This window comes from Balaenoptera ricei, chromosome X, assembly GCF_028023285.1.
Source record: "Balaenoptera ricei isolate mBalRic1 chromosome X, mBalRic1.hap2, whole genome shotgun sequence".
NCBI classification, from domain to species: Eukaryota; Metazoa; Chordata; class Mammalia; order Artiodactyla; family Balaenopteridae; genus Balaenoptera; species Balaenoptera ricei.
The window spans coordinates 43,291,615-43,317,150 of record NC_082660.1 but is presented as its reverse complement, the minus strand read 5'-3'; the positions used below and the strand labels follow the sequence as shown (position 1 = coordinate 43,317,150).

Sequence of the window (25,536 nt, the reverse complement as noted above, 5' to 3'; positions counted from 1 at the left end):
CCCGCCCAGCTGCTCCTCCCCGACCGCGAGCTCTTTCCCACTGTGAATGTGTGCGGCCCCGCCCTTTGAGTTTGTCGCCCATCCAATCGGATTTGCTCCCTGGGGAGAGGCAGAGCAAGAATAAAGGGCGTGGCCTGGTTGGAGAGGCGTGATTTCGCTGTCCCGGCCACGCCTCTGTCAGGTTTTCATTGGTTTCACCGTCGAGGGGGCGGGGCCTCCTTTTTGTTCTCTTACAATGGGTCGAATGTCTCGCAAGGTGATTGGTCAAAAGATCGTTCAATCGAATTTCGTCCCGCCTTTAACCCCTCCCATCCCCATCAGCAAAGCTCACGGGGTGGAGCCTAGGCTGAAGGGAAAGACGGACCTTTACAGGGGCGAGCGCATTACTACGCATGCTTGGGACTTCGGGTTGGAAGGGGTGCTCTTTTCCGCCTCACGCGAGGATTTGCACCCTAAATTGGGTTTTACTGCCACCTCTCAACTACCTCTTCTGGCCCGCCGGAGCCCCGCCCATGGTTCCCCCTGCCCCACCTCCTGGGCTCTCCGGTTTTCATTTTATTTATTGGGCGCCTGTTGTGTGTCAAGCACTGACAAACCGACCTAATCCCTCACCCGTCTCTGCCTGCAAAACTCCTACACTATCACCAAGCCCAGTTTAAATGGCAGCAGACTCCGTCCGGCAAGCCATCTGGAACATCTTTACACGGCACCCCAGTCCAAAGCCAGCTTCCCCACCTCTTCTGGGCTTCCCCTTATGGTACCCTTGGTCACACCAGTTCATATTAACGAGGATTTACCGGAGCATGTCGGGAGTGGAAATATTTGACAAAGACAAGAGTCCACCTCGTGATAGATGATCGCGTCCATCACTTCCCAGAGCTCATCTCTTAGCCTTCTCACTCGGCTCCAGTCGTACTAGTATCCTAGCTGTTCCTGAATAAAGCAGGCACAGTCCAGCCTCACGGACTTTGCACTTGCTGTTCCCTTTGCCTGGAATGCTCTTTCCCCAGATATCCACTTGCCTCATCTTTTTCCAAGTCCTTGTTTCAATGTCACCTTCTTCATGAAGCCTTCCCTGACTCCCCTATTTAAAAATGCCTACCTGCACCCCCCCATCATTCCCCAGACCTGGCTTTACAGATCTTCTGAACTGCACTGATCAACTTCTAACATACAATTTACTTACTGTGTTTATTGTCTATTCTGGGTCTTGCCCTAGCAAAACGTAAGTATGCGCACACGCGCATGCACACACACACACACACAACCCACCCCAGGACAGGGATCTTTTTTATCTGTTGCTGTCTCCAACACCTACAATAGAGCCTGACACACAGTAAGCAGTCAACAAATGTTTGTTGAATGCCTGATGGTAAATAGTTCTAGGCAGAGACAAGAGGAAGCAACCTTGTCCCACTCTGTCCTTTGTGCCTGCTGTGTGCAGGGGGCTCAGTGCAGTGACCCAACCCTTGCCCACTGAGCCCTGGTGTTATAATGGTAGACGAAAATGATAGAGAAGTAAAATGGCACGTGTGGGGAACTAAGATGCAACCAGAAAACATGGGTTCTTGATGAAGAAGCTGTTCTCAAACCTTATGCAAATTAGGTAGCAAGGGGATCCAGGAGCTGTGGTGGTGAAGAAAGGGACAGCAATGTCTGGAGTCAGGAGGTGTAATGGTGGGGGGCGGGGGGATACAGTGAACAAGGTCTAGAGTACCCATGAAGGCCCCAGGATAGTAGAGGCAGAGAAATCAAGTTTGTGTGCAAGCCTCAGATGCTGAGGTGGAAATGGTGGAAACAGTGGACAGAGGTGCAGAGTTTGGGGGTACTCTAGAGCAGCAATAATGGAAAAAGTACCTGTGGTGGGAAAACCTCTCCACTTGACCTAGATAGCTAGCATCACCACTAAATGGATGCCAGAGATAAAGCACTTCAGTCCCTAATGTCCTGGCGGAGAATGAAAGGAAGTATAGAAGGATGAGGTCACCCAAACAGAATAGGCCAAGAAAAAACAAGTAACCAGAAAAGGACTTCCCTGGTGGCTCAGTGGTTAAGAATCCACCTGCCAACGCAGGGGACATGGGTTCGAGCCCTGGTCCAGGAAGATCCCACATGCCGCGGAGCAACTAAGCCCGTGCGCCACAACTACTGAGCCTGCTCTAGAGCTTGTGAGCCACAACTATTGAGCCTGTGTGCCACAACTACTGAAGCCCGCGTGCCTGGAGCCTGTGCTCCGCAACAAGAGAAGCCCCCGCTCGCCGCAACTAGACCGCACGCAGCAACGAAGACCCAACGCGGCCAAAAAAAAAAAAAAAAAAGTAACCAGAGGGAGGTGGGGCAAGGGCATATGCTGTGCCTGGAGTCTGGAACTGGCCCAGGAAGCAGCAGATGTGGGAACAGGCTGTGATGGGTGACAGGTCAGGGTCAGGCCAGTTTGTGTGATTCCCAATACTTGGGTTAGAGTGAAGGAATGAGGGGGTCTGTTTCTAAATGGAAAAAGTTGGAGTCTGGCTGGGTGAAGGACAGAGGTATGAGTGGCTTCCTCAGGCACCAGGTGGCCAGTCCGATTGGTGCTTTCAACTGTCTGAAGTGCTCAGCCGAGACCAAAGACGCAGTGCGGGCAGTTCTGCCGTCCTGGTGGGGCTTGTGGTGAGCCTCCTACTGCCTGCTCCAGCCAATCAACAACCCACAGCCGCTCTCTTCTCACAGGTGGGAGGCCTCAGGACAAGCAGACCAGGCCCGAGGGACAGGAAAGAGGCTTTTCCTTTACAGATGTTCTCAGCCAAATATTTTCATCAGTACTGCAAACTGTGCACAAACACTGGCACTCCTCAGTCCAGCAGAGCTGTTGAGGCCCCTCTGCAGCAGGGAAGTTGAACTAAGGGCACCACAGGCATTCCTAGCACTGGGAACCATGATGCTAAAGGCTTGTCCAGGGTCTGAGTGCCTCGGTCCAGGCGGGAAGGGATGTGCCCCAAGGACATAAGCCACAGTGACCAAGCCCTGGCCGACTGGTTGCCATAACTTTTCCCTTCACAGAGGGGGGACAAGGTTAGAGAAGTTAAAGGACTTGCTCAAACACTACTCTTAACTACCTTTCAAAATCCATATGGCAGGGAGTTAGGAGCTAGAGATGGAGAAAGTGAATTTGAACCCACCTCCAGTGAAGTCACAGGGACCTAGGTACCTGCTCTCCACAGCTTCACTACTGCCTCCATTTCTTCCTAAGCAGGAAGGGCAGGAGGAAGACATGACAGTTCCCACATTTTCTCTGCCCAGGAAGCTGGCAACTGGGGTGAGGCTGAGCCCTTCTGGTTACTATCTGAACCAGACAGCTCCAGGAAGTCCCTTCTTTCCCTGGAACCAGCAGCTATGTCACATCTGGGTTTATAACGCTTTATTAGGATTCAGCAAGAGGGGTTCAGATAGAGGGACGAGGAGGGAATGACAGAGGCCAAATGGGAGCCCTGTGCTGGAAGGGGTCTGGAGAGGGGGGCCTGGGGTCAGTCTGTAGGAGAGGACAGGGGTCAGCGGATGGTGTATCGTACATAGGGGACCTCAACGTCCTCACCGCTCTCGTCGTTGCAGCACAGCTCAAGCACCAGGGCCCGCACATGGCGGCCCAGCTTTCGCTTCGACACACGGCTTACGATCTCTGTCATCCTGGGGGCGGGGGAGCAGAGGGTCAGGGAGGCAAAAAGTAAGTGAAGAGGGGCAGGTAGCTGAGGGCAGAGGAGGTGAAGGGCAGTGAGCAGGAGTGGGACAGCTGCAAGTTGAGGCTCCCCACTACCCAACTCACGGCTGATCCAACCGTTCCTTGAGCTTGGCGGCTGGCATGAAGAAGGAGTAGAGCATAGACACGCCCTGGGACAGCATGGTGATCTCCAGCTTATGCTCTGTCTGGAGGAGAAGGGGGAGGACAGCAGTGTCACGGGGGTGGACAGGCCAGCCAGTCACCTGCACACTCCGCCCCCAGTGGGGTGAGAGAGAGAAAGGGGTCTCACCTTGAAGTAGTCAAGGAACTGTTTGAGGGTCATCTCCTCACCATTAGACTGCAGCCCCTGTACTTCAAAGCGATCCCACAACGTCCACTCTTGGTTATAGTACTGTGGAACAAGGAGCAGGCCAATGGGATGGGGGCCACCAGAGGGCGCAGCCCCATCAGTCTCCCCCTCCACTCATGCAGACATGCTATAAGTCAGATCACAAGCCTCTTCTGTCCAAAACTTTCTCATGGCTTTTGTCTTGCCTTGAGTAAAGACTGAAACCCTTACGATAATGGAGATAAGGTCTTAAGTCACTGGAATCCTATTCTCTTCTCCTCATTTCCTATCCCCTCATCCTCTCACTCACTCTGCTCTAACGACTTCTTCCTCAAACATGCCAGGCACACTCCTACCTCAGTGCCCTCGCAGAGACCGGCCCCTCTGTCTGGAATGCCTTCCCGGCAAATCCTTCATGGCCTGTCTCCTCACCTCCTCCAAGTCTGGACTCACATGTCATCTTCTCTGTAAGGCCACTCCTGATTATCCCACATCTAAAATCCCAAACCCATCCCCTCACCACCTGGTACTCTCAAGTTCTCCTTATCCTGTTCTTTTTCTGGGGTTCCAAAATCATTTATTGGGTTACTCTATTTCAAGAATATAACCTTAGCACCTGTAAGAGTACCTAGCACGCAGTAGGTGCTCAGTAAATATCTGAGTGAATGAAGAAGCAAGCAAAAGCACTTAGCATACTAAGCACCCAATAAATTTTGGGTGCTACTATTGTGCAGTTATTAATCATAATCTAATATTCAAATATCTTTTCTGAGGGCTTCCACAAGCAGAATCAGACCGGTACGTAGCACATAGAAAATACTAAAAAAAAAAAAATATGATGAGTGAATAAATGAACAAGGGGATACACAAAAGGAACAGGTACACACTGACAGAAACCCTCTCCTGGTGACAGGCTATGAAGCAAACTAGAGCCAGCTCTACAGAGAAACACCCACCCACAAATCCACTTCCCCTGATGCAGGCCCTCACCTGATGATGGGGTGCTGCCAGGGGTTCAGAGAAGCCAAAGAAAGGCAGGGCCAAATTGAGGAAACCATTCTTATAGGAGTCAAGCTGTTGGTGCCCCTGCACCACCTTGTACAGCTCTAGACACACAAGGCCAACCACGGCTGCTGTGGTCGTGGCAATGGCTGGGATGATCTTTCCTGCAATCAGCTTGCTCTGTAAGGAAGGAAAGGATCAAGGAAGGAAGTTAAGGGTAGAAGAAGCTCATATTCTACAGAAGGGATAGAATGTGGGCAACTGCAGCCTGGGAGGGGGTGAAACGTCAAGTCTAGATTTCCCTCACCTTGTGCCGGTCTGAAGGGGGAATGTCATAGTTCTCCGCCCGGAGGTTGGATGCAGCCACAATGAAATCCATATGGAAGTTGCTGTCATCATCCTTTTATGAGTGAGAGGTTAAGGGAGGAGGGTGGGGAGACAATAAGGAGAGGATCAGAGGAGGAAGAGGATTCCTGGCCTCCGGGGACACAAGTATCGTCCACTGCAATTACCTGCTGGGCTCTCAGATCACAAAGGCATGGCTGGGAACATCTACTCGTTCAGGGCCACGTGGCAGGCCTGTGATCCAATCCCACAAAGGCCTGGGGCTGCCTCTAGATCCCCAGAACCTGTTCTGTCCAGCCCATCTGTGCTTAGCCCATCCCCACTGCCTGCCCAGGGCCCCCACCCAGCACCTTCTCGAAGTCAATGGGGTACATCTTGAACCCAGGGAGCTTTTCTGGACTGGGCAGTGTGGCCTTGAGCTCCTCCAGACGACTGTCATCTGCAGGGAGAGAGGGACACCGTCAACCCTTTAGACCCCAGGCCAGGGTCTGAGGTAGAAACAGAAGCCCAGGTGGGGCAAAAGGTGTTTAGGTAGATAAAGGATTTGAAAAGGAAAGACATCCTGGGAGAGAGGAGGAGCAATGGGGAGAGAGAGAGCAGGACAACAGAGTACAAACCTGAGTAAGACGGGGGGCAGGGGGCAGGGGGCAGGTATATCAAGAGACAGGTATCTCTAGAGACTCTAAGGAACTGAAAATGAAGACATTAGGAGAAAGTAGGGATGGACAGATCAGGATGGGAGAGCTGTAGATCTCAGGAAGAATGATGCAGAGAGAAGTGGGGAGACATAAGAGGATACAGGGGAAAAAGGCAGGGGAAGATATATAGAGGGGAAGTTGGGAGAAATATGCAGATGTGGATATAGAGGTTAAGATATTGGGGGACAGAATATATGAAGAGTGGAGAATAGGGGCATATACAGAGGATGAGATAGGTGAGAAAAAATTTTATACACATGATAGATACAACTTATATATACCCTATATACTGTGTGTATGTGTGTGTGTGTGTGTGTGTGTGTGTGTGTGTGTGTGTATATATATATATATATATATACACACACAATGTTTATATACATTTTACATACACCTTGCATACGTTTTATATACATTTTATACATATTACACACAGATACATACGTGTGCATGTATATGAGGAACAAGATGGAGGAAATACACAGAGAGGAACATGACGGATATATATTTGGGGAGGAAGATGGGGACATGGGAGAAAATAAAAACAGCCACATTCATTCATTTGTATGTTGTGTATGGCTGCTTTTGTGCTTCAATTGCAGAGGTGATAACTGCAGACACTATATGGCCTGCAAGCCTAGAAGAGTCACTGTTTGGCCCTTTACCCCTGATATACAGCATGAGCTGGGGGAAAGAGATGGAGAGAGGTGGGGAACTGGGGCGGAGATATGGAGAGGGAGATGAGGAAAACTGTGGAGAGCAATACCATGGCAAAGATGCACACAGAGGAACATGGCGGTGGGAAGATGGGGCAGATACCAAGGGAGCGAGACCACTGGTGGAAATCACACCCTCCAGATAAACAGATCAAGAAGAAACAGAGAAAAGTTGTTCTTTCCAAGGGAAACACACACAGAGCAAGAGAAACAAACAGCTAGTTCTCCTGAGGGCCAGAGAGTGGGGAGGAGGAGGCAGGAGGGATAGAATTTAACCCAACCAACCCTCATTTCAGAGCAAGGGAGGCTCAAAGGAAGGTGTGGGGAAGCCTTAGGCCAGGGGTTGCAGAGCAGTGCCAGGGGCAGAGAAGGCTGGACTGGGCAGGGGACAAGTTGGGGTGGTGACTCCTGGCCGACTGGCCAAACATCCTCACCAACAGAGGCATTGGCGCTCTGTAGCTCCTGGTCAGAGACATGGATCTTGACGCCGGACTTGGGGGTAAACTCGGGGACCTGCACAGACTGTAGAACTGTTGCCACGGCAGCTCGGTCCTGAGAGCCTGTCAGCCCGTAGGTCTGGGCAAACAGGTTGGCAGCAGCCATCACGTAGTCCAGATGCAGAGGCTGGGAGAAGGCAGGGCCCAGAAGGGTGAGCACGTCCACCCTCGCCTGGGGAGTCTCGGCCTCCTTCCCACCCACGCACCCTCCACCTGACCCTAGGAGGCCCCAAGGAGGAGACTTACATTGTTGACATCAAAGGTGAGCGGGTGTGGACAGCGTTTGGGCCCAGACCAGAATGGAGCTCCCGAGCTTGTGAGCTAAGGAAGTAGAGAGAATTTTGAGGAGCAGGACCTGAGATTGGAGGCCTCTCTAACAACTCTAACTTCTCACCTTGGTCCTGGATGTGCCCTGACTCACTCTTCCTGGCTGGGCACGCGCAAGGGGCTAGAATCGATCATGAACAACCCAGACTGTAGGGTCCTGTAGATGGAAGTGCTGATGCCAGGCTGAATGAAACAGGGGCGCCTCACTGAAAAAAACTCCTGGCACTCACTCTGTGCAAGCCACACAGCCATTTAACAAACTCTTATGAATTGCTAGGCACTGTACTAAGTTAATATTAATAAATACCAATAAATCCTCACAAAAACCCTCATGAGGTAGATTATTGTTATCTCTACTGATAAGGAAACTGAAGTACAGACAGAAGGTATGTGACTTGCCCAAGTGCAAATGGAGCTGGGATTTGAACCCCCACTGATTCCTGAGCTCTTAACTCCAAAATTTCTCCACTATGATCCTTACAGTCCTGGGAGGTGGGTGAGTCAGCCCACACCACAGGTAAGGGAAACAGAAATGAAGTCTCTTGCTCAAAGGAAAGGGAACAGCAAAAATAGGTCAAGTTTACTCATTCGTGTGAGACCCCCATGCCTTGGGGCATCTGCCACAGCTGGACGGAGAACTCACAGCAGGCTCCTGTTTCTAGGAAACGCATCCCGCCAAATGGACCTGGCAAGTGGGCGTTACCTGGTCGGGAGGGAAGTTGTGCAGCAGCTGCCGGATGTTGTTAGAGTACTGGGTGTGCCAGTGGTGGCAGGCCCAGGCCACACAGTCGGCCCAGGTCTGTGGCCGCTGCAGCACCAGGCTGCGCTGCACGGCCTCCAGCACCTCCAGGGGTTGGGTGCCCGCCAGCCGCAGGGTCCGCTCCACAAACTTGGGGTCTCTATCAGGAATTGGAGGGGTCAAAGGGGCAGGATTACACAGCGGCCCCAAGAGTGGGCTCCAGGGCAACCCTACTTTCTCCACGGAAAGCTAGTCCTGACCCCCAGTGGAATGAGGCCCCAGCAGTCACTGACTCATTGAGAAGTGTGCCTGGTGCTGGGTGTCACACTGGTGAGGAAAGCAGACAGGATGCCCTGGCTGGAGGGCAGGGGGTGGGGTGAGGGGGCATTTGGTTACTTACGTGAGGTACTGGTTGACGTTTTCTGCCGGCTGCTTGAAGAGGCCTTCAAACTCGTCTCTAGCCCACTGCAGACAGAACAAACAGATTACAGGGGGCGATGGTTGACAAAATGGGCTTCTGGAGGCATTAGAAAGACCATCAGTGAACAAATCAAACAGGATGAACAAAGCTGCTCTGGGAGAAGGTAAGCCCCGCAACCACTGTTCCCAACCTTCCCCACTCCACCACCCCCAGCACCTCAATTTGAAAAACCAATGAACTTGATCTGGACAGCGGTTACACTAGTGAATGCGTGAAAAAAATTAAGTTCTGTGTACCTTACGTGAGGTATGTCATGCCTCAATAAAAAAGAAACAATTCAATTATGTGTATTTTTAAATTACATTACATATTTAAAATTACGATCCTATACAGGCCCTGAGGACTCAGCAGCAAACTGGACAGAGGCTCTGCCCTCTGAGAACTCCTAGAACAGTAAGTGCTGTCATTGGTGAGGGGGTTTGGAGGATATAGATGTTAGAGATCAAAACCAGCTCTGCTACGCAGTATCTAGCTTTGCGACTTCAGGGACACACAGTAACACTTAACTCTGTGCCCTCCTTTCCGAAACAGATACTGTAACAGTAATATGTACCTCACGGGTTGCAAGTATGTATATATTTAAAGTTTATTTAAAACAGCACCAGATACATAGTGAATGCTAAGTGCTTTACAACCCCATGAAGTATATACTACTGTCACCTCCATTTCATCAGAGGCATGGAGAGGCTAAGTCCAAGGTCACTCATGCCCTAGTGAGTCTGTGGTGGGTGCACAAATACAAAGACACCCAGTCTGGAACTGCAGGGGCAGAAGGGAAAGTGATAGAGGGAACTGGTTTTTTCCCCCTCCCTATTTTGTTCCCACCCCCTCATACTTTTACTAAACATTCTGAATGGTTTGCTCTCAAAGACTGGAATAAGAATCATCTGATAACACAATGGTTATCCTTAGGTTCTGGTCTGTAGGCCTAGGTGCTGGACAACCTAGATATGTTCCCTTTGTAAAAAACTCAGCCAGATAATACGTGCACTGTTCTGTATTCTGTATGTATATGCATCACGCAAACAAAATCAACCTGGAAAACCAGCTGTTAAACCCATTTTGAGCAACAGCAGGGGAAACCTGTATACGGACTGAGTATTAGAGACAAATAAGTAACTAGGAGAGACAGTAAGAATAACCATTAACTTTGTTCAGCATGAAGGTGGTGTTTTGGTTAGACACGGCAGTTCTTACCTGGGGGCAGTTCTCACCTGGGAGAGATTTTGCCCCCAGGGGACATCCAGCAATGTCTGAAGACATTTTTAGTTGCCACAAATGGAAGGGGGTGCTATTGGCATCTAGTGGGTAGAAGCCAGGGATTCTGCTAAACATCCTACAGTGCTCAGGATGCCCCCATGACAAAGAGATATCGGGCCCCAACTGTCACCAGTGCTGAGGTTGAGACCCTGTTATGTGCAAATATAACCTCCCTTTGAAGAAGCAGAGAGAGTGAAGCATTGTGATGGCCACGATATACTTCACCCAAAGAAGAAAAAGCCACATGAATCTAAGAAGAGAATGTGGCAAAACGTTAACAAATGTTAAATCTAAGAGTATTTGAGTGTTCCCCACACTATTCTCTGTATCTGTCTAAACGGTGAAAAGTTTTCAAAACAAAAGTTAAAAAAAAAAAAAAGAATGAATCATTCTAGAAACCAAGGTTGCACGATAGAAAGTAAGAGAGGAAGGTTTAAAGAAAAAGCACAGGGGCCAGTGGCCGCGAGGCCGGGTGCCTGCCCCCTGCCCTCTCCCCTCACGCTGATCACCTGCAGGGTGTGCTCGATGGCATTGGGGAAGTTCTTCAGTGTGCAGATGGGGATGGACTTTTCAGGCGGGTCCTGGCTGGAGCTGTATGATTCTGTCAGGAAGGGGATCACCACCTGCACATTGCCCTTGGTGCCCAGTGTGCCTGACTCCAGCAGTGGCTTACGGTAGTACACGCAGCGGCGGTCCATGTACATGCCTGGGGGGTGGGGGGGGTCACGACAAAACGTGAGTGCCAGGAAATGAACATCAGGAGACGGGAAGACAGGCACCTCCAAGAGACACACACACACACACACACACACACACATGTACCCACGCAACTTGGCCCTTGACCTCCTCACCCGCCTCCAAACTCACGGGCATCCACATTATCCAGGGCGTTGGCCACACCATCCAAGTTTTGGAAGAAATCGTCATCATAGATGCGCTCGGTGTCAGGGCCTACACGGTTCTGGTGGCTTGTCACTCGGATGTGCGGATTCATCTGGCGCACAGCTGCAGCAGCTGTGTCAGACTTTAACTTCTGGGGGGGGCAAGGGTAGGAATGGGGGAACAGAACTCAGTTATTTATGCATGCACCAGCGAACCTCCACAGAGCTGTCCTCCTGAAGGCTGGCTTATTTAATGCTGGGAAGAACCAAGCCCTGAGTTCAGGAGGCTCCCTGGTTTGGCAGGAGACAGTCCGTGACAGTACCACATGGCTAGGGCTGTGAAGGATATGGCAGGGGCTCAGTGAAAAGGGAAGCAGTGCACAGACAGGCTGGAGACAATAGGCCAGCCATATGTTCTTCTGCCTACCCAACTTCCATTGTTCTTTCAGTTAACGGCACCCAGGGCTGGGGAACATTCCCCCCAAACAAAACAGAATCTTAGCACATAGACAAGGAGGATCCTTTCAAAGTCCAAATCAGGTCACGTCCCTCCTCTGCTGAACACCCTCCCTTGGCTCCCACCTCCACTGAAGGCAAAATGAGTCGGCCCCCATTTCCTCTAGCTCATTTCGTATTACCCTCCCACCTTAGGATCTTGGCCTGGAGCACTCTTCCCCAGAAGAAGGGACTCTACTCCCTCACGCCCTCCAAGTCGGCAGAAATGAGCCCTTTCTTAACCACTGTAATCAAAACTGCAAACCGATCTCCCTGGCCTGCCCACTTCCTTCATCTTGTTTTTGTTGTTCCCTCTGCACAGCACTTATGGACGTTAACTATAAACTTCGCTATTGTACTGTGTGCTTACTGTTTACTGTCTGTCCCCGCCCACTAAAATCTTCGTTTCCTTGGTGTACTGCAAGTACCTAGAACAGAACCTACTCAATAACTACTTGGTGAATAAATGAACAAAAGGGGAATCGATCCTGGCCAGGCAACAATGACAGTCCCCTACAGAAGGCTTCCTAACTAGATCACCGTATAACCCAGCTTGTATCTGTGCAGAGAAGAGTGAACCTAGCACAAGTGCTCTCCTAGGAAAGAGGCCTGCTGGCCAGGTTGGCCCTCGGCTGGAGTCTGGGAACCTGGATTTCTGGAGGGTTCTTGCCATTCAGTACCTGGTAAGGGCTGCTCACTGTGCCTAGACTGCTTATGCAAACCCTGTGGTTTATGCTGAACTCCTGCTCTCCTTCTGGGAGTCTGGAATTTGGGGACATTCCCAGCAGAGGGTGCCTATGTGACCAGCCCACAGTAAAAACCCTGGGTACTGTGTCTCTAACGCGCTTCCCTGGTTGGCAACATTTCACGTGTTGTTGCAACTCGCTACTAGGGGAATTACGCATGTCCTGTGCGACTCCACTGGGAGAGGAGTCTTGGAAACTTGTGCCTGGTCTCCCCCAGACTTCGCCCCATGAGCCACTTCCCTTTGCTGATTTTGTTATGCATCCTTTTGCCGGAAGAAATCGTTAACTGTGAGTACAACTACATGCTGAGTACTGCTGAGTCCTAGGGGGCTAGTGAATCATTGAACTTGGGACCCCCAACACACTGTCCCAACCAGCACTCATAAGAAGTCAAGGAAAAAGAAAAAAAAAAAAAGGAGATAAAAAACGGTAGATTCGATGGAAGGGTACTCAATGTTTGTTGAACGAGTGACAGAGAGAAGCTGAAGGAAAGAAAAAGGTGGTAAAGCCCCTTTTCCAAGAAGAATGAGAACAAAAGAGAAAAACAAGATGACAAAGTCCCACCTCCTACCCCCACCGCTCTCACCGTGACGTCCCAGGGCCGGAACAGAAACTGTCTGTTCAGATTTGACTTCTCAATGGTGTCCATGTCTGTGACGACAATTTCTCCTCCCTCCCCACAGCCCAGCCCAATCATGGCAAAGTTCTTGAGCAGTTCACAGCCAATGGCCCCTGCGCCCACCTAGAAGACAGCCAAGAAGAGAGACAGAGGCTAGTCAGGGTGATGCAGGTCAGTGTGAAGTCACTCATCACTCCTCACTCTCACTCCCATTGAAGACAGCAAGAGAGGGGAGAGGTGTGTCTAGTGCCACATCCTCAAGTGCCAGGGCTATGAGAAATAACCCAGGCATCTGAGAGAGGAGGCACAAGATGTTGGAAACAGAAGGACACACCAGGCTTTCCCTCAAGATAAAAGAAAATGGCAAAAGTCATGCGGTAGAAATATAAGAACCAAAAGACCCGCCCTCAGGAGGCAGAAGGAGACCCCGTAAGAGGTAGCCAGAGGCCACAGGAGATGAAGAAAGTGGCTGTCCCAGTGGATCACTCACCAGGAAGTACTTCTGCTTGCCCAACTTCTCTTGCAGGTATGAGCCAAATACAGCTACCTGCCCATCATAACGGTTCTGGCGCTGAGGAATGCAAAGGGAGAAGGGTCAGAGAGAGGCCTCACCAGAAATGCCCCCAATGACATCTCCCCCAGGGCCCCACTCACATACCGGGAGGCACTTGTCCTCCGTGAGAGCCTCTTTGTCCTCGGGGAGACACTCCAGTGCATCAAAGTACAGCCACTGCATGACGGGCATAAACTTCCCGGAGCAAGCCTGGGGATTGGGCAGGACAGGGGAAGTGGTGAGTGGTTAACTGGGGCCTGACACAGATGGACAAGCGATGGAATCAGGGAGGTGTCTGGCCCACCCCAACCCTGTCCTTCTCTATCTGTGCTGACCTTCATGACCTCCTGGGCAGCTAGACCCCCGATGAAGGCATTTATGGGTGCCAGATCCCCAGCAGCCACATATGCCAGCTTTCGAATGAGGTCCTCATCCAGGCTGTCCTGCTGCACCGCTGGCAGGGCTTGAGCATTCACAGCCTGGGCCAAGGTCACCAGCTCTGTGGCATCCTCCTGGTGAGGCAGAAGGAACCAAGAGCGTGCCTGTGAGGCCACTGTGGGGGGTGAGGGGGGCTAGGCAGAGAGGCACTGTGGGCCTTCGATGCCAAGGTCATCTGCCCTGGCTGGCTCACCCACCTACCCACCTCATTGCGGGGCCGAGGGGGCCGGCCATGCTGAGCACAGAACTGGTGCAGGGCCTGGAAGCCAATGTGCAGCTGGGTGGGGCGGGAAAACTTGGCGAAGTCCGTCATCACGAAGTCAGGCTCTGCCAGGGAGGCCAGCAAGGATTTCTGTCGGGGGCAGAGCATCAGAACCAGAAGAGTAGAATGGAGAACCTGGAAATGCCTGGCACCACCCCCAGAGCCCACTACTCCCCACACTCACAAAGCTGATCTTCTTGGGTACTTTGACCTGGCTGACGATGCCTCCACGGATATAATCAGAGAAGCTGGAGGTGTCACAGATGCTAAAGGTGTAAGGACCTAGGGTAGGCAGGGAAACTGTCAGGCTACCCACCCTCCCTAAAACCCACAACACCCACAAGATGAGGAAAAATCCATCCCTGACCCAGCCCAGACATCAGGAGTAATCGATTCCACTCCAACTTCACAAACCATCTACCCTCTAGCCCAGCTTAGAGCCCATGGGACCCTGTGTCCCTGACCCCAAGTCTACACTAGAAGACAGTCTCTGCTCCCTGTCCGAATCCAGTCAGACACGAGTGGATCCTCTGATCTGCTTTGTTCAAACACCAGAGATCTTTTCCCCCTCAGTGCAGATACCAGGAGCCTCTTCTAGGAACAGCTCAAACACGAGACAGCACTTCTCCCCCATGTCCCCAGCTCTGGGTGGACCACAGGGGACTCTGTCTCTGGTTCATCTCAGACACCCAGGATGTGTCTCCCCTCACGCAGAGTCCAGGGAAACACCTCCTATCTCCCCTGATTCCCCATGGCCCTAGCTCACCCAGGACTTTGATTTCCATGGGCTGACTTCCGTTGAGTTCAATCATGCCCTGTACTTCCGAAAAGGAGACAAAGTCGCCACTCTCAAAGCCATGCCGGGCCTCATCCAGACAGGTAACCACACCGGGGTTGTCCTGGTTAAAGGAGGAGTACCTCAGAGGCAGGCCCAGGGTACCAGGAGCAGACAGGAAAGCCTGCTGCCCATCTGCCTGCCAGGACCCCTGAGGCTGCCCTCCTCACCTTGGTGACCATAGAAACCATAGCACTGAGCGGCTGCTCCCCATTGGAATCTGTGAGGATCATTTCCTCTCCAAAGTCACAGAAAAGCTGCCTGTAGAGGGAAGCAACAGGGCTGATGCTCGAGTCCCATGCGCTCAGGGACCCCACGTGTCCCTCAAGATGCAGCAAGTACTTGCTGAGCAAGTTCAGCCCATCACTGCTGGGAATCAGATGGCACTCATGCTACATGGGGTGAGGTAAAGACACAATATCCAAAACCCAAGGGGCTGAGGGGGGCTGAGGGCAGTCAGAGGTTGGGGGTCTTTTCCTGGGCATGGCAGGGGTCAGGGGAAAAGGGTGGGGGCACTCACCCAAACAGGCCCCGCGTGTCTGCCACCACCAGCTTGATGCCATGGCTGTGACAGAACTCACCCACCCGCAGCTGGTCCTCCAGGGGGGTGTTGGTGAGGACCACCACCTGTGGAGAGGTGGCAGCTCAGGCGAGGGCCCAGCACCAGGGGAAAGGGGAAAGGGGGAGATGGTGGAGGAAGGCTGGTGCGAGGCCTCAGGGAGTCCTTATGGCTTTGCTGGTTCAGCTCTCTATCACAAATACAAAGTATCTACCATGTATCAGATTCAGCCCAGGCGAAACTCAGTGAAGGGAAATGTGAATCCCTAAACTATGGCAGGCAAGGTAAAGAGGCAGCTGGGAGGACAGAGTTTGGACAACAGCTGACTCCTTCATTTGCCAACACCCACTGCTGCCTGCCTACAACCCTGCCATGCCCTGCGAGACACAGAAGTAAAACTTCGTCCTCAGCCAAAGTCTGAGCTCACTCCTACCACACCCACTTGCTCCCAATTCTCAAGACAACACCTGCTCAGCCATGATCCTTGGGACTTTGCTCTCTGCCTGAATGCCCACCCATTCCATCAGGGTGAGCTCCCACAGCTACATCAGGGTTCGGCAGCAGTGTCCTGGCTTGCTGGGACACCCCAGGGCACAATCTCAGCTCCCACAGCTCCTCTTTCCAGCCCAGGGTTTTTATTTAACAAAAAACCAGCTGCTATTCTAAGTGCTTAGCCCTCACAAAATCTTTATGAAGTCGGCATTACTACCATTCCCGTGTCTACAAACAGACAAAAGGCAGGCACAGGAGACTCAGTGACCTGCCCAAGGTCACACTAGTACAATGAGAGACTTGTGCCAAGGCAGTTTGGCTCCAGTCTATGCACTATGCTGTCCTGTCTGCTGGCTCATATCTTCCCCCTGAAGAGGCAGGTCCAGCGTCTAAAGCCTGCCCGCATCCCCTAGCTGCAGCCTCAGCATGAAACCTGGCACCCGGGCTAGCCCATTAAATATTGATCAAATGAATAAACCAGAGATGGGCTCTGAGAGAACTGGGCAGGAGGTCGGGCGGTGGCCCAAGGTACCTGGAAGTCACTGAGGAAGTCCTCTACGAGGGGTCCAGTATAGGCGCTGACAGGCACGTAGCTGTTGAGCTCAGCCAGGTGGGGCTGGGAGACCTCAGCCCGGTTTTTCCCAATGTCCTCCTCCCGCAGGTAGAACTGCAAAGGGGAATGAGGAAAGAAATGAACTGGCTGTGTAGCCCGGGGGATGGGGTCTCGGCAGAGAAGGGCGATGGGAAGAGGTACCTGGGAGGAGAGGTCGGCCCACTGGGCAGTGCCCTGGTCATGCAGAGTGACGGCCTTGACCCCACCAAGGATGATGTTCTTAGCAATCTCCACGCCCAGGCCCCGCAGGCCTGATACCAGTACGCTGGACGTCTGGAGCCGCTTCATTGCCTCGTGGCCCAACACATACCTGCCAGGTTAGGGGGTGTCTCGGGTCAGGGCCAGGCCCTTCTGACCCTATCCACTCAGTGCCCCCTCCCACCTCACAGTCCAACCTCGGCCCCACTTACAGCTGCCGGGAGTAAAGTCCCTCATCTATGTCTGCTTCACTGCCGTTCTTCGCCATTCCCTAGAGATGGAGGGGAAGAACGGGTTCAGGGAGACATGCAGGAGGAGGGGAGGGACAGATGGGACAGCGATACAGAAGACTTTCCCACCCACCACCCCGCCTGCCAGTCTCCAGGAAGAAGACACTCACGTTGGTTGGCACCGAGGGCACTTCGGACAACACGGAGTGGGCAGGGGAACAGTTAGAACCCGGCTTTGGATCAGGCCCGGACACGCGACGTTTCTTGGACAGCGGCGAGCCGGACATCTGGAAGGAAAAAAGGAGATCAGAGGTGAGCCTAGGGCACGTGGGTGTTCCTGTTGGTTAGTGGTAATTGTGGGGAAAGGGAAGACGTAAGGGCTAATATCCCCATTTTACAGAAAAGGAGACAGGTACAGAGAGGTGAGGTGACTTGCCCAGGGTCACACAGCTGTCAGAGCTAAGATCTGAACCCAGGTGGTCTGGCTTGCAATCCATGCTGCTAACCATTAGGCCATTCGCCTTTCTCCCCAGCCCAGCATAATGAGGGAGAGACTCCAATCCTGTGGGGGGAAAGGAGTGAAAAGAATGTACTTGTGGGGAAGTCAGAGAAAGGATGTAGCTTCAGGTCAGACCCTGCCACTCCTTGACAGTCATCATTTAACCCCTATGGGCTCGGTTCCCTTGCCTGTAAAACAGGGGTGAGAATACCACCTACCTAATCCATGGAGCTGCTGAGGTGACGGGATATACCACAGACCAGAGGGCCTGTTACAGAGCAGGTAGGCAATAGCAAGCAGCCCTCCTCCTCTCCCTTAACCTCCTTAACCCCAGTGACAGGGGTTCGAGAGGGAAACGCGGCTTGGACATCCATCAGGGTGGCATGACGGCAGGAGATACTGTGCCGAGAACTCAGTTCCCAGAGGGGCTCACGGAGCAGAGTTTCACAAAGTCCAACCCGCTCCCCACCACCCCCAGCTCTGGGAGGGGAAAACACCCAGGGCCAATAAAAGAGGTCGCAGGGAGAGAGAAAACACACACTTCCCAAGCCTTGTCTGCGTGTGGAGTCCCTTAAACAGGTCAACAATAATGATAAACGAATATTTATTAGGAGTCCTCCCTGGGCCAAATGTCAAACACAGATCACTTTACGATCTGTGCCTCACTCTGTCCTCAGGGCACCCCTGTGGGGTTTGGACTACTATCAGTAACACTCACAACTCATACTGGAGGAAAAGAAATTCACTCAGCGAAGTTTGGTGACTTGACCGAGGTTCCCACAAAGAGAGTGGCCAAGCTGGAACCACCTGGGGATCTGCTGACCCTGAGGCCCAGGCTGCTTCCTGATGTTATGGCGTTTCATCCCCTCAATGGTCCTGACCCTGCAAGGCAGGGCCGAGTGTCCTCGCCAGACAAATGGAAAAACCTGAGCTCATGAGGACTAGGTCGCAGAGACAGAACAATGCAGGCTGCTGTGGAAGTGAAATTGGGGGGGGGGGTTGGTGACTGGATCCAGACACTGGAGACGACAGGGCCCCCAATCACCCCCCCTCACCCCCAATGCTCCTCTGAGCCTTTTCTGACACCCAATCATACCAAGTACCCCCACTGTACCTAAGATTCCATCTTGGCGCTTGTCACATGCTAGCACTAAACAAGATGACAGGAGCTCCCTACCATCTACCAAGAGCTTACTGCCTGTCAATCTCAGAGTAAAGGGCTTTGTATAATCCTAACAATGCCCATGAACCAGAAAACCTTATACCCATGTCACAAATAAGAAAACAAAGGCTCAGAGAACTCCAGTCACTTGCCCAGAGTCATGCAGCTGGTGCTGGACTGCTTGCCAATGCCTCCTGGGGGAACAGAGTCAGGACCCAGCTCAGGGCCCAGCCCACAGGGCTAAGAGATGAGGGTTGAGGGAGGGGGACCCAGGAGGCAGGAGGCTGGCTAGGTCCAAGTCATTTAGCTGAACTGCTGGGAACGCTAAGAACCAACTTGGGTAGAAGAGGCTTGGTGAGTTAGTAGGGAGACCAAGGCAAATCATATTTTTCCATTTACTGACTTCCTGACGCGCGATAGGTATCTCATTTCCTCTGAGCCCCCCTTTTTCTTTCCCCCAAAGCAGGGGCAAATGGAAATATCCTTAAGGGGCTGCTAGGGAGGTTAAAAAAGTCAAGGTCTGTGGTCAGAACTCAGCGACTTAAGGACATAAGCTCCTCCCTGGGCACCTGCAGAGGCCTCCACTACTTAGTTATCGCCTTGCCTTGTCACTGATTTGGTTGTTTGGGACACACCATCTTCCCACTTCCGAAATCAGAGATGATCCAGGACCAGAGAGATCTCTGCTATCTGGACCTTTGACATCTGGACCCCTAATGCTGGCAGCAAGGGTCTAAGCAGGCTTTGGTTGATGGTCTGAGAGTGGATTTCAATCGCAGAGATTTCGAACAGGCCAGTCTCAAGGCAAGCAGAAGGGGTCTGGGGCAGAAACCCCAGAGAGGAGCTAAGATCCTCCACCCCCAGCATAAATTCGAAACCTTTCTCTGTCAACACATGCTCAGGCCCCAATTAGAACACATATACTATCAATTGTTCAGCAAAGTTGAACTGAGGCTTAGAGAGTTTCAGAACTTGCCTGAGGTCTCCAATCTGCTGATTTTGAAGCCTGAGCATTGTCTACCACCCAAACCAGAGAAGAAGGTTTGAGGTAGGAGTCCTGGAGCAGGTTTGAGAGAGGGTAGACACAGGGTCAAGTTATCAGGATGGAGAGAAGCTAGGGCACAGGATGCTGGGGCCTGTCAAGCCTCCAAAGAGGGATTAACTGAGAAGTCCCTGGGAATATAAAAGAGTCAGGAGATGGTTGTCTGAGCCCTTGGAGGCTCAGAGGGAGATGGGAAAGGGGATGTTAGAAGCCCTGGGGGGCAGGAGGGGTGGTGCTGGGCAAGGTTGTTAAGACTCATATCTGGGTCCTTGGAAAAGGAGCTTTTAGGAAAGGGCCAGGAAGTTGCACCAGAGGCCCCAGCGGCTGCACAGGGAATGGGCCCAAGGAGGCTGTGGGAAGACGCTGGGGTCTGGGGGTGGGGGTGTTCTCCATCAGGACGATGCTGGGGCCCTGGGGGGTCTCCACTGGTGGCAGAGGGAAATCTTTGACCAAAAATAACTGGGACTTGCAGGGAAAAGGTGTCTCTGACATTTCTGTCAGAGTCCCAGGAGGCTATGAGGGTGGATGCTGAGGCCCGGGGTGGGGTCGTGGAGGGATTTCTAATGGAGTACAAAGGTCTTGTGTTGATCTCTGACTGGTACGTGCTAGGTACTGCAGCTGCTCTGAGGAGTGGAAAGGGGAGGCTGAGCCCAGACAGTTCTGGCCCTAAAAACTTCAGTAAGCAGATACTGGCTAGGTCCCCAGGTGGGGTTGGGTTTCTATGACCAATTATGTGGGACCCCATGGAGGCTCGGAGAGTAGATGCAGAGAAAGGGGTTTCCTACTCTGATGGAGAATTGGACCTGTTGTGGGAAGGGACAACTGACAATGATGTTGGGGTCCTACGAAGCTGAAAGCCTGACTGAAGATGCTGGAATCCTGAAAGGCTCTGAGGGCAGATTCTTAGGCCTGATGTGAGGTTAAAGGATCTGTGAGAGAAGCTGGAACCCTGGTTGGCTTTTGAAGGCAGAGGCTGAGTGAAGGGTGGGATTTGAGATGCAAGACTCTGATGGAAGGGGCTAGGAGCCAACAGGGTCTGCAAGGGCAGATGCTGGCAGAGAGATCTCTGATGGAGGATTATATGTCCAAACAGTTCCTCCCTGGTGTCTGGTCCCCTGGGAGGCTCTGAGGGAAGATACTGGGGGTTATGAGTGTCTGATGGGGGAGATGCTGAGGCCTGCAAGAGGTACTCTCTGAAGAGAATACCGGGACCATAAAAAAGGGTGCATTCTCTTAAAGTAAAGGAAGTCTCTAAGGGCAGATTCTAGGAATTAAAGGAGTCTTTAAAGGTGAGCGCTAAGTGGAAACCTCTGAATAGAAATGCTGGCCCGGAGGGGTTTTGGAAGGAAGATGCTGGGCCAAGGTGGGTTGGGAGACCTCTGAGATGTGGGGGAGTGCTCTCTGACATGGAGGCCAAGCGCAAATGGCCTTTCACAGGGTCTAGACCCCTTGAAAGCTCTGAGGGCAGAGAGAGAGAGAGAGAGAGAGAGAGAGAGAGAGAGAGAGAGAGAGAGAGAGAGAGAGAGTGTGTGTGTGTGTGTGTGTGTGTGTGTGTGTTGGGGGGGCAGGTTCTGAAGGAAGATGCTAGAAAAGACTTAAAATGAAGCCAAATGGACCCTCCCTGAGGTCTGGCCCCTCTTGAAAGCTGCGACGGCAAATACTGAGGAACTAGGAGTGAATGAAGAGAGATTCTGGGGAAGGTCTTTAATGACATACACTGGTAGGAGGCTTTGACCAGGAATGTCGATCCCGTAAGTCTCTATCGCTGATTGGGGGAAGTTCCGATCTGCGATGCAAGGCTCAGGATGGGATCAGGTCACTGACTAGGAATGCTGGCCTGAGTCTCTAAAAGCAGATTCTGGGGGTCTGACCCTAAGGTCAGATTTTGGAGCCCGAGGGACTGGGCTGGTCCCGGATGGGAAATGTCGGCCCCGCCCCAAGATCTACCCCCCCTTCTCTCCAACGATCTCTGCGTCCGAGTCATCACCGCCCGCGCCAACGTCAGCTTGGCCCTGCGCCGGCCCAAGACCCTCCAATGCTTCCCGAAGCCCCTGCCCCGGCGCTTAGAAAGGCCGTTTGTTACCAATGCCGGTTCCCCGGGTCGCGCCGCCGCCAACTCCTCTAGGAGCCGAAGCCAAGCCCGGCCGCCACCCTCCTCCTTCTCCTCCTCCTCCTCCCTGCCGCCTGGGCCGCCTAGGATCGCCGTCGCCGCCTTCTCCTCCCCAGGCCGTAGTGGCTGTGCTCGTCCCTGCCACCTCCTTCCCCTCAGCCGCCGCTGACACAAGATGGCTGCTGCTGAGCCCAGGGCCGGAACAAAACCTTGGGCCCCACCCCCAGAAACCCGGATGCAGGCAGGCCGCGCCCGTTCATGAATCATACATGACGGGCCCTGCCTGTCTGTGACTCCTTCGAAGGCGAATAGCTCCACCTGGTGGCTACTGTGGCAGTAACTAGGAAAACAGGTAAAACGACATAGAGGGCACGCCCATGGAAGGTGAATAATGAATACATTGTTACAGCCAGGCTACCATGGAAACCAAGAAAGGACATCAAGTCCACACTTCCTGACCGTGAATTATGCACGAGGCCAGGTGGCTGGTTGACTAACACCCTGCAACCAGAAAGCCAATGTTAAAACATGGAAGCCACACCCCAATGCTCATGAATAATGAATGACCTTGCAGCAGCCTGGAAGCCAAGGAGACCGAGGCCACATCTTATCATGAGTAATGCATGAGGCCCGGTGGGCAAGAACAAAAGAGACAGGTCCGCCCATTACTGCATCTAATACCCAGTAAGCAGGGAAATAGGGCTAACACAGGGAAAACACACTCCCCCAGCTCATGAATAATGAATGGTGATGCTGCAGCAGCCCAACCTGGAAACTCAGAGAGGTCAAGAAAGGTCCCACCCAGTTACTCATGAATTATGCATGAGATGCATGCACAGATACACTCAAGACAGCCCTCTCCAGCAAGTAGGGATTATGGTACTCCAGGCGAGGCAACTTGGTCACCCCTTCCCGTTCATGAATAATGAAAGGTGCTGCAGAAACACAGGGGAAACCCAAGGGAAGTGCAGCTGCCTCCTCCCCACCCTTAACTAACTGCACGTGAACCAGGGCTGCCTTGGTCCAACCAAATCCAGGTTTACCACATACTGTTGGCAGGTGCCTCAGTTTCTACAACTGTAAAATGGGGATAGTAGTAGAACCCATCTACATCGTAAAGGCAAAATGTGTCACTGTGAAAACCAGAGAATATGAACTATGGAATGAGCTCAGAGCAGTGCTGGCACAGGGCACTGTTAAACTTTTTAAGTACTATATATTAATTTAAAGGTGATTTGTAAATATATTTTATATTAATATAAAATTACTTATGGGTGAGGGTGTACCCAGCCACTAGAGAAACCCCCAACTTCGGACATTATCTAAAAAATAGTGCCTTGAAACACCCTTCCAGAATTACACTGGAAAACAGAGTGCTAAGGCCACCAATGTCCATTAAATAGGTAGGACAGACTACCAGGTCACCAGAGATAGGACTGTATACCAAAGCCCCAGGCACACGATAAGCACCCAGTACGATTCTGTCAAATAATAATAATAGATCACATTAACTGATCGCCCACTATGTGGTGGTTCCTGTGGTGTGTCCTTTCCATGCACTGCGCCACTGGTCTCAGGAATGCAGAGCAGGAAATCGGTTCCTTCTTGTCGTTCAGGTCTCAGCTCAAAGGTGACCTCCTTAGAGAGTTCTTAAACCCTCACAAAAATCATTTCCATCCACCGATGGCTAGCTGTGTGACTTGGGACCAGACACTTCACTTCTCTGGGCCACTGTTTCCCCACCCATAAAATGAGAACAATAGTAACCTACCTTGTGATGAAGTTTAAATGAATAAATATGTAGAAAGGTCTCAGAACAGTGCCTGGCACGCGGTGCTATATGACTAACAGTAGTAGTAGTACCATTGAATTGGGTGGATGGGAGACAGACATTATGACATTTGATTAAGACTACAGACTCTGGACTGTAGACTCAGACTCACTGACTGAGTAACCTTAGGCAAATTACTTAGTCTCCCGGTGTCCCAGTTTCCTCATCTATAAAATGGGACGATAATAACCTACCACCTATAATTGTTGTGAATATTAAACGGGCTAATAAAGTGCTAAATGAGTGTAAACTAATCTGATCATCATTATGCTCTTACTCATTTTTTCAGGCTCACAGAAAAATCTGCCAAAGATCACACAGCTGGCAAGGATCGATGGGACTTGAATCTAGAGCCTTTGCTGATAATCTGGGATTACTGGGCCGTAAGGAATGAACAATGAGCGAGGCCTCGTCCCTTCGCTGAGACGCAAAATTTAAATCCTGAAACCTCTAAGGGAAAGCTAACAGCGGATCATGCAGATGAAGCCGTAAAAGCTACGCTCCTCATGAATTATGCACAACGCCCCTAGAAAAGCCACAGAAAACTCGGGGTGCTACTCACCTTTACGCTTAATAAATGAGATCTAATTTGCCCGGCAGACTGCAGAACGCCCCTTTCAGCACACCCCCTCAGCACGCTGATCCACCCCCTCGTGAATAATTCATACGCTGACACTTACAAAAAGGCAAAAATGGTCTTCCACAACAGCCCACCTCCTCACGAATGACGAATAAATCCATGGTCTATGAAGGCCCCGTGGCACACTGTCCCCTCAGGAAGAACCTAGAACCTAGGATGTGTTACTCCCACATCCTTCCTAAAACAACTTGTGGGCCCAGATGTGTCTAGTCTCTCCGCCTTTTATACCCAAGCGCGGTGAGACATCATAATAGAACCAGAGGTCACAAAGGCCATTCGATACGTCCACATGCCACGTCGGTCCCAAACGTTCCCACCGTCACCAGGACCTTTCCTGAATTCCAAAATTCCGCCTTGAGTTCTGGAACCTCAAACTTTGCTTTTACCCTGGGGAAGCACACCAAATCCTGCCTCGTGGACAGAGTATTCATACACGAACCCTAAGGGTCTCCCCAAACATCCCCCTAAACCCTGTCTCCAAGGGGTCTCCAAGGGGTATAAACCCTGCCTCCGAGGGACGCTCCTTAAAACAGACTCCCAAGTCCCACCCCGGAGTCCCTAAATGCCACTTGCTAAGGGTCCCCTCAAAAACAGCCACCTCTAAATGCCACACCGGGCTCAGAGCCTCTAAATATGCCCATTCGGGGATCCCCCAAATTGAGCCCCCTCCCTCAAATGCTGTCCAGGGGGTTGGGGGTACCGTGCTCCAGCTCACCCCCTGTGCCGGGCGGAAGCCTCTCCTTCCTGCTGGAGATGAGCCGAAGCCACGGGGCAACGGAAGAGCAAACCACCTCCGTCGTACAAGAAGAGCCAGAGTTTCCGCGGAGCTCGGAAGCGCGGGGCCTTGGAGGGCCCCCTGTTTGGGACGTACCACAGATGCTTAGCTAGAGGGGCTCGCCCCCTTGCTCCTGCGCCATCAAGGCCCTTGTCAGACCCAGATACCCCTATGGGTTGTGGCACTTCCCAAACGCGCGAGGCATGCTGGGGGTGGTAGTCCGGTCGGGCCGGCGCCTAGTGCACGTGGTGGGCATGAACGCCCAGGGTATGGGAAAATGTAAACCTGGGCTGTGGAGTTCCGGGAGCAGCCCTCTGGGGCGAGGGGGAGGTGTAGGAAAAGGGATCGGAACATGGGGGTACCTCCAGATGGAAAGGCACACCCATCCTACAGAGGGGAAAGCTGAGGCTCAGGTGGCCAAAGGAGTTCATTCATTTGACATTTTGGAGCT

The 25,536-nt window shown here is 52.1% G+C and overlaps 1 protein-coding gene across 2 annotated transcripts; it reads right to left on the bottom strand.

The window, feature by feature from the left end:
* Positions 1 to 3,382: 3,382 nt before the first annotated feature.
* UBA1 (ubiquitin like modifier activating enzyme 1) lies at positions 3,383 to 25,159 on the bottom strand. Of its 2 annotated transcripts, XM_059911877.1 has the most exons (27): positions 21,813 to 22,024; positions 17,463 to 17,588; positions 17,197 to 17,313; positions 17,009 to 17,067; positions 16,740 to 16,908; positions 16,518 to 16,652; positions 15,455 to 15,561; positions 15,105 to 15,195; positions 14,866 to 14,998; positions 14,284 to 14,381; positions 14,043 to 14,189; positions 13,735 to 13,911; positions 13,505 to 13,609; positions 13,337 to 13,417; positions 12,814 to 12,969; positions 10,973 to 11,138; positions 10,615 to 10,811; positions 8,765 to 8,829; positions 8,329 to 8,524; positions 7,545 to 7,619; positions 7,236 to 7,425; positions 5,741 to 5,829; positions 5,353 to 5,445; positions 5,034 to 5,225; positions 4,005 to 4,106; positions 3,800 to 3,900; positions 3,383 to 3,663 (listed from the first exon to the last, which is right to left on the bottom strand). In XM_059911877.1, exons 3-27 carry the CDS (start codon positions 17,311 to 17,313, stop codon positions 3,528 to 3,530), a joined length of 3,177 nt encoding a protein of 1,058 aa, XP_059767860.1. In that variant the 5' UTR covers positions 17,463 to 17,588; positions 21,813 to 22,024; the 3' UTR covers positions 3,383 to 3,527. The 2 variants fall into 2 exon arrangements, with proteins under 2 accessions (XP_059767860.1, XP_059767861.1); XM_059911878.1 differs by lacking the exons at positions 17,463 to 17,588; positions 21,813 to 22,024 and adding an exon at positions 25,026 to 25,159.
* Positions 25,160 to 25,536: the final 377 nt, after the last annotated feature.

What these genes read in the sequence shown, in the direction of transcription:
- UBA1 (XM_059911878.1), bottom strand. Translation starts at nt 17,313, where the DNA reads ATGTCCGGCTCGCCGCTGTCCAAGAAACGTCGCGTGTCCGGGCCTGAT. An exon ending in GGGCCGACCTCTCCTCCCAG is followed by an intron (nt 16,653 to 16,739) that starts GTACCTCTTCCC and finishes TCCCCTTTGCAG; the next exon opens with TTCTACCTGCGGGAGGAGGA. An exon ending in TCACCTTTGATGTCAACAAT is followed by an intron (nt 7,426 to 7,544) that starts GTAAGTCTCCTC and finishes GCCTTCTCCCAG; the next exon opens with CCTCTGCATCTGGACTACGT.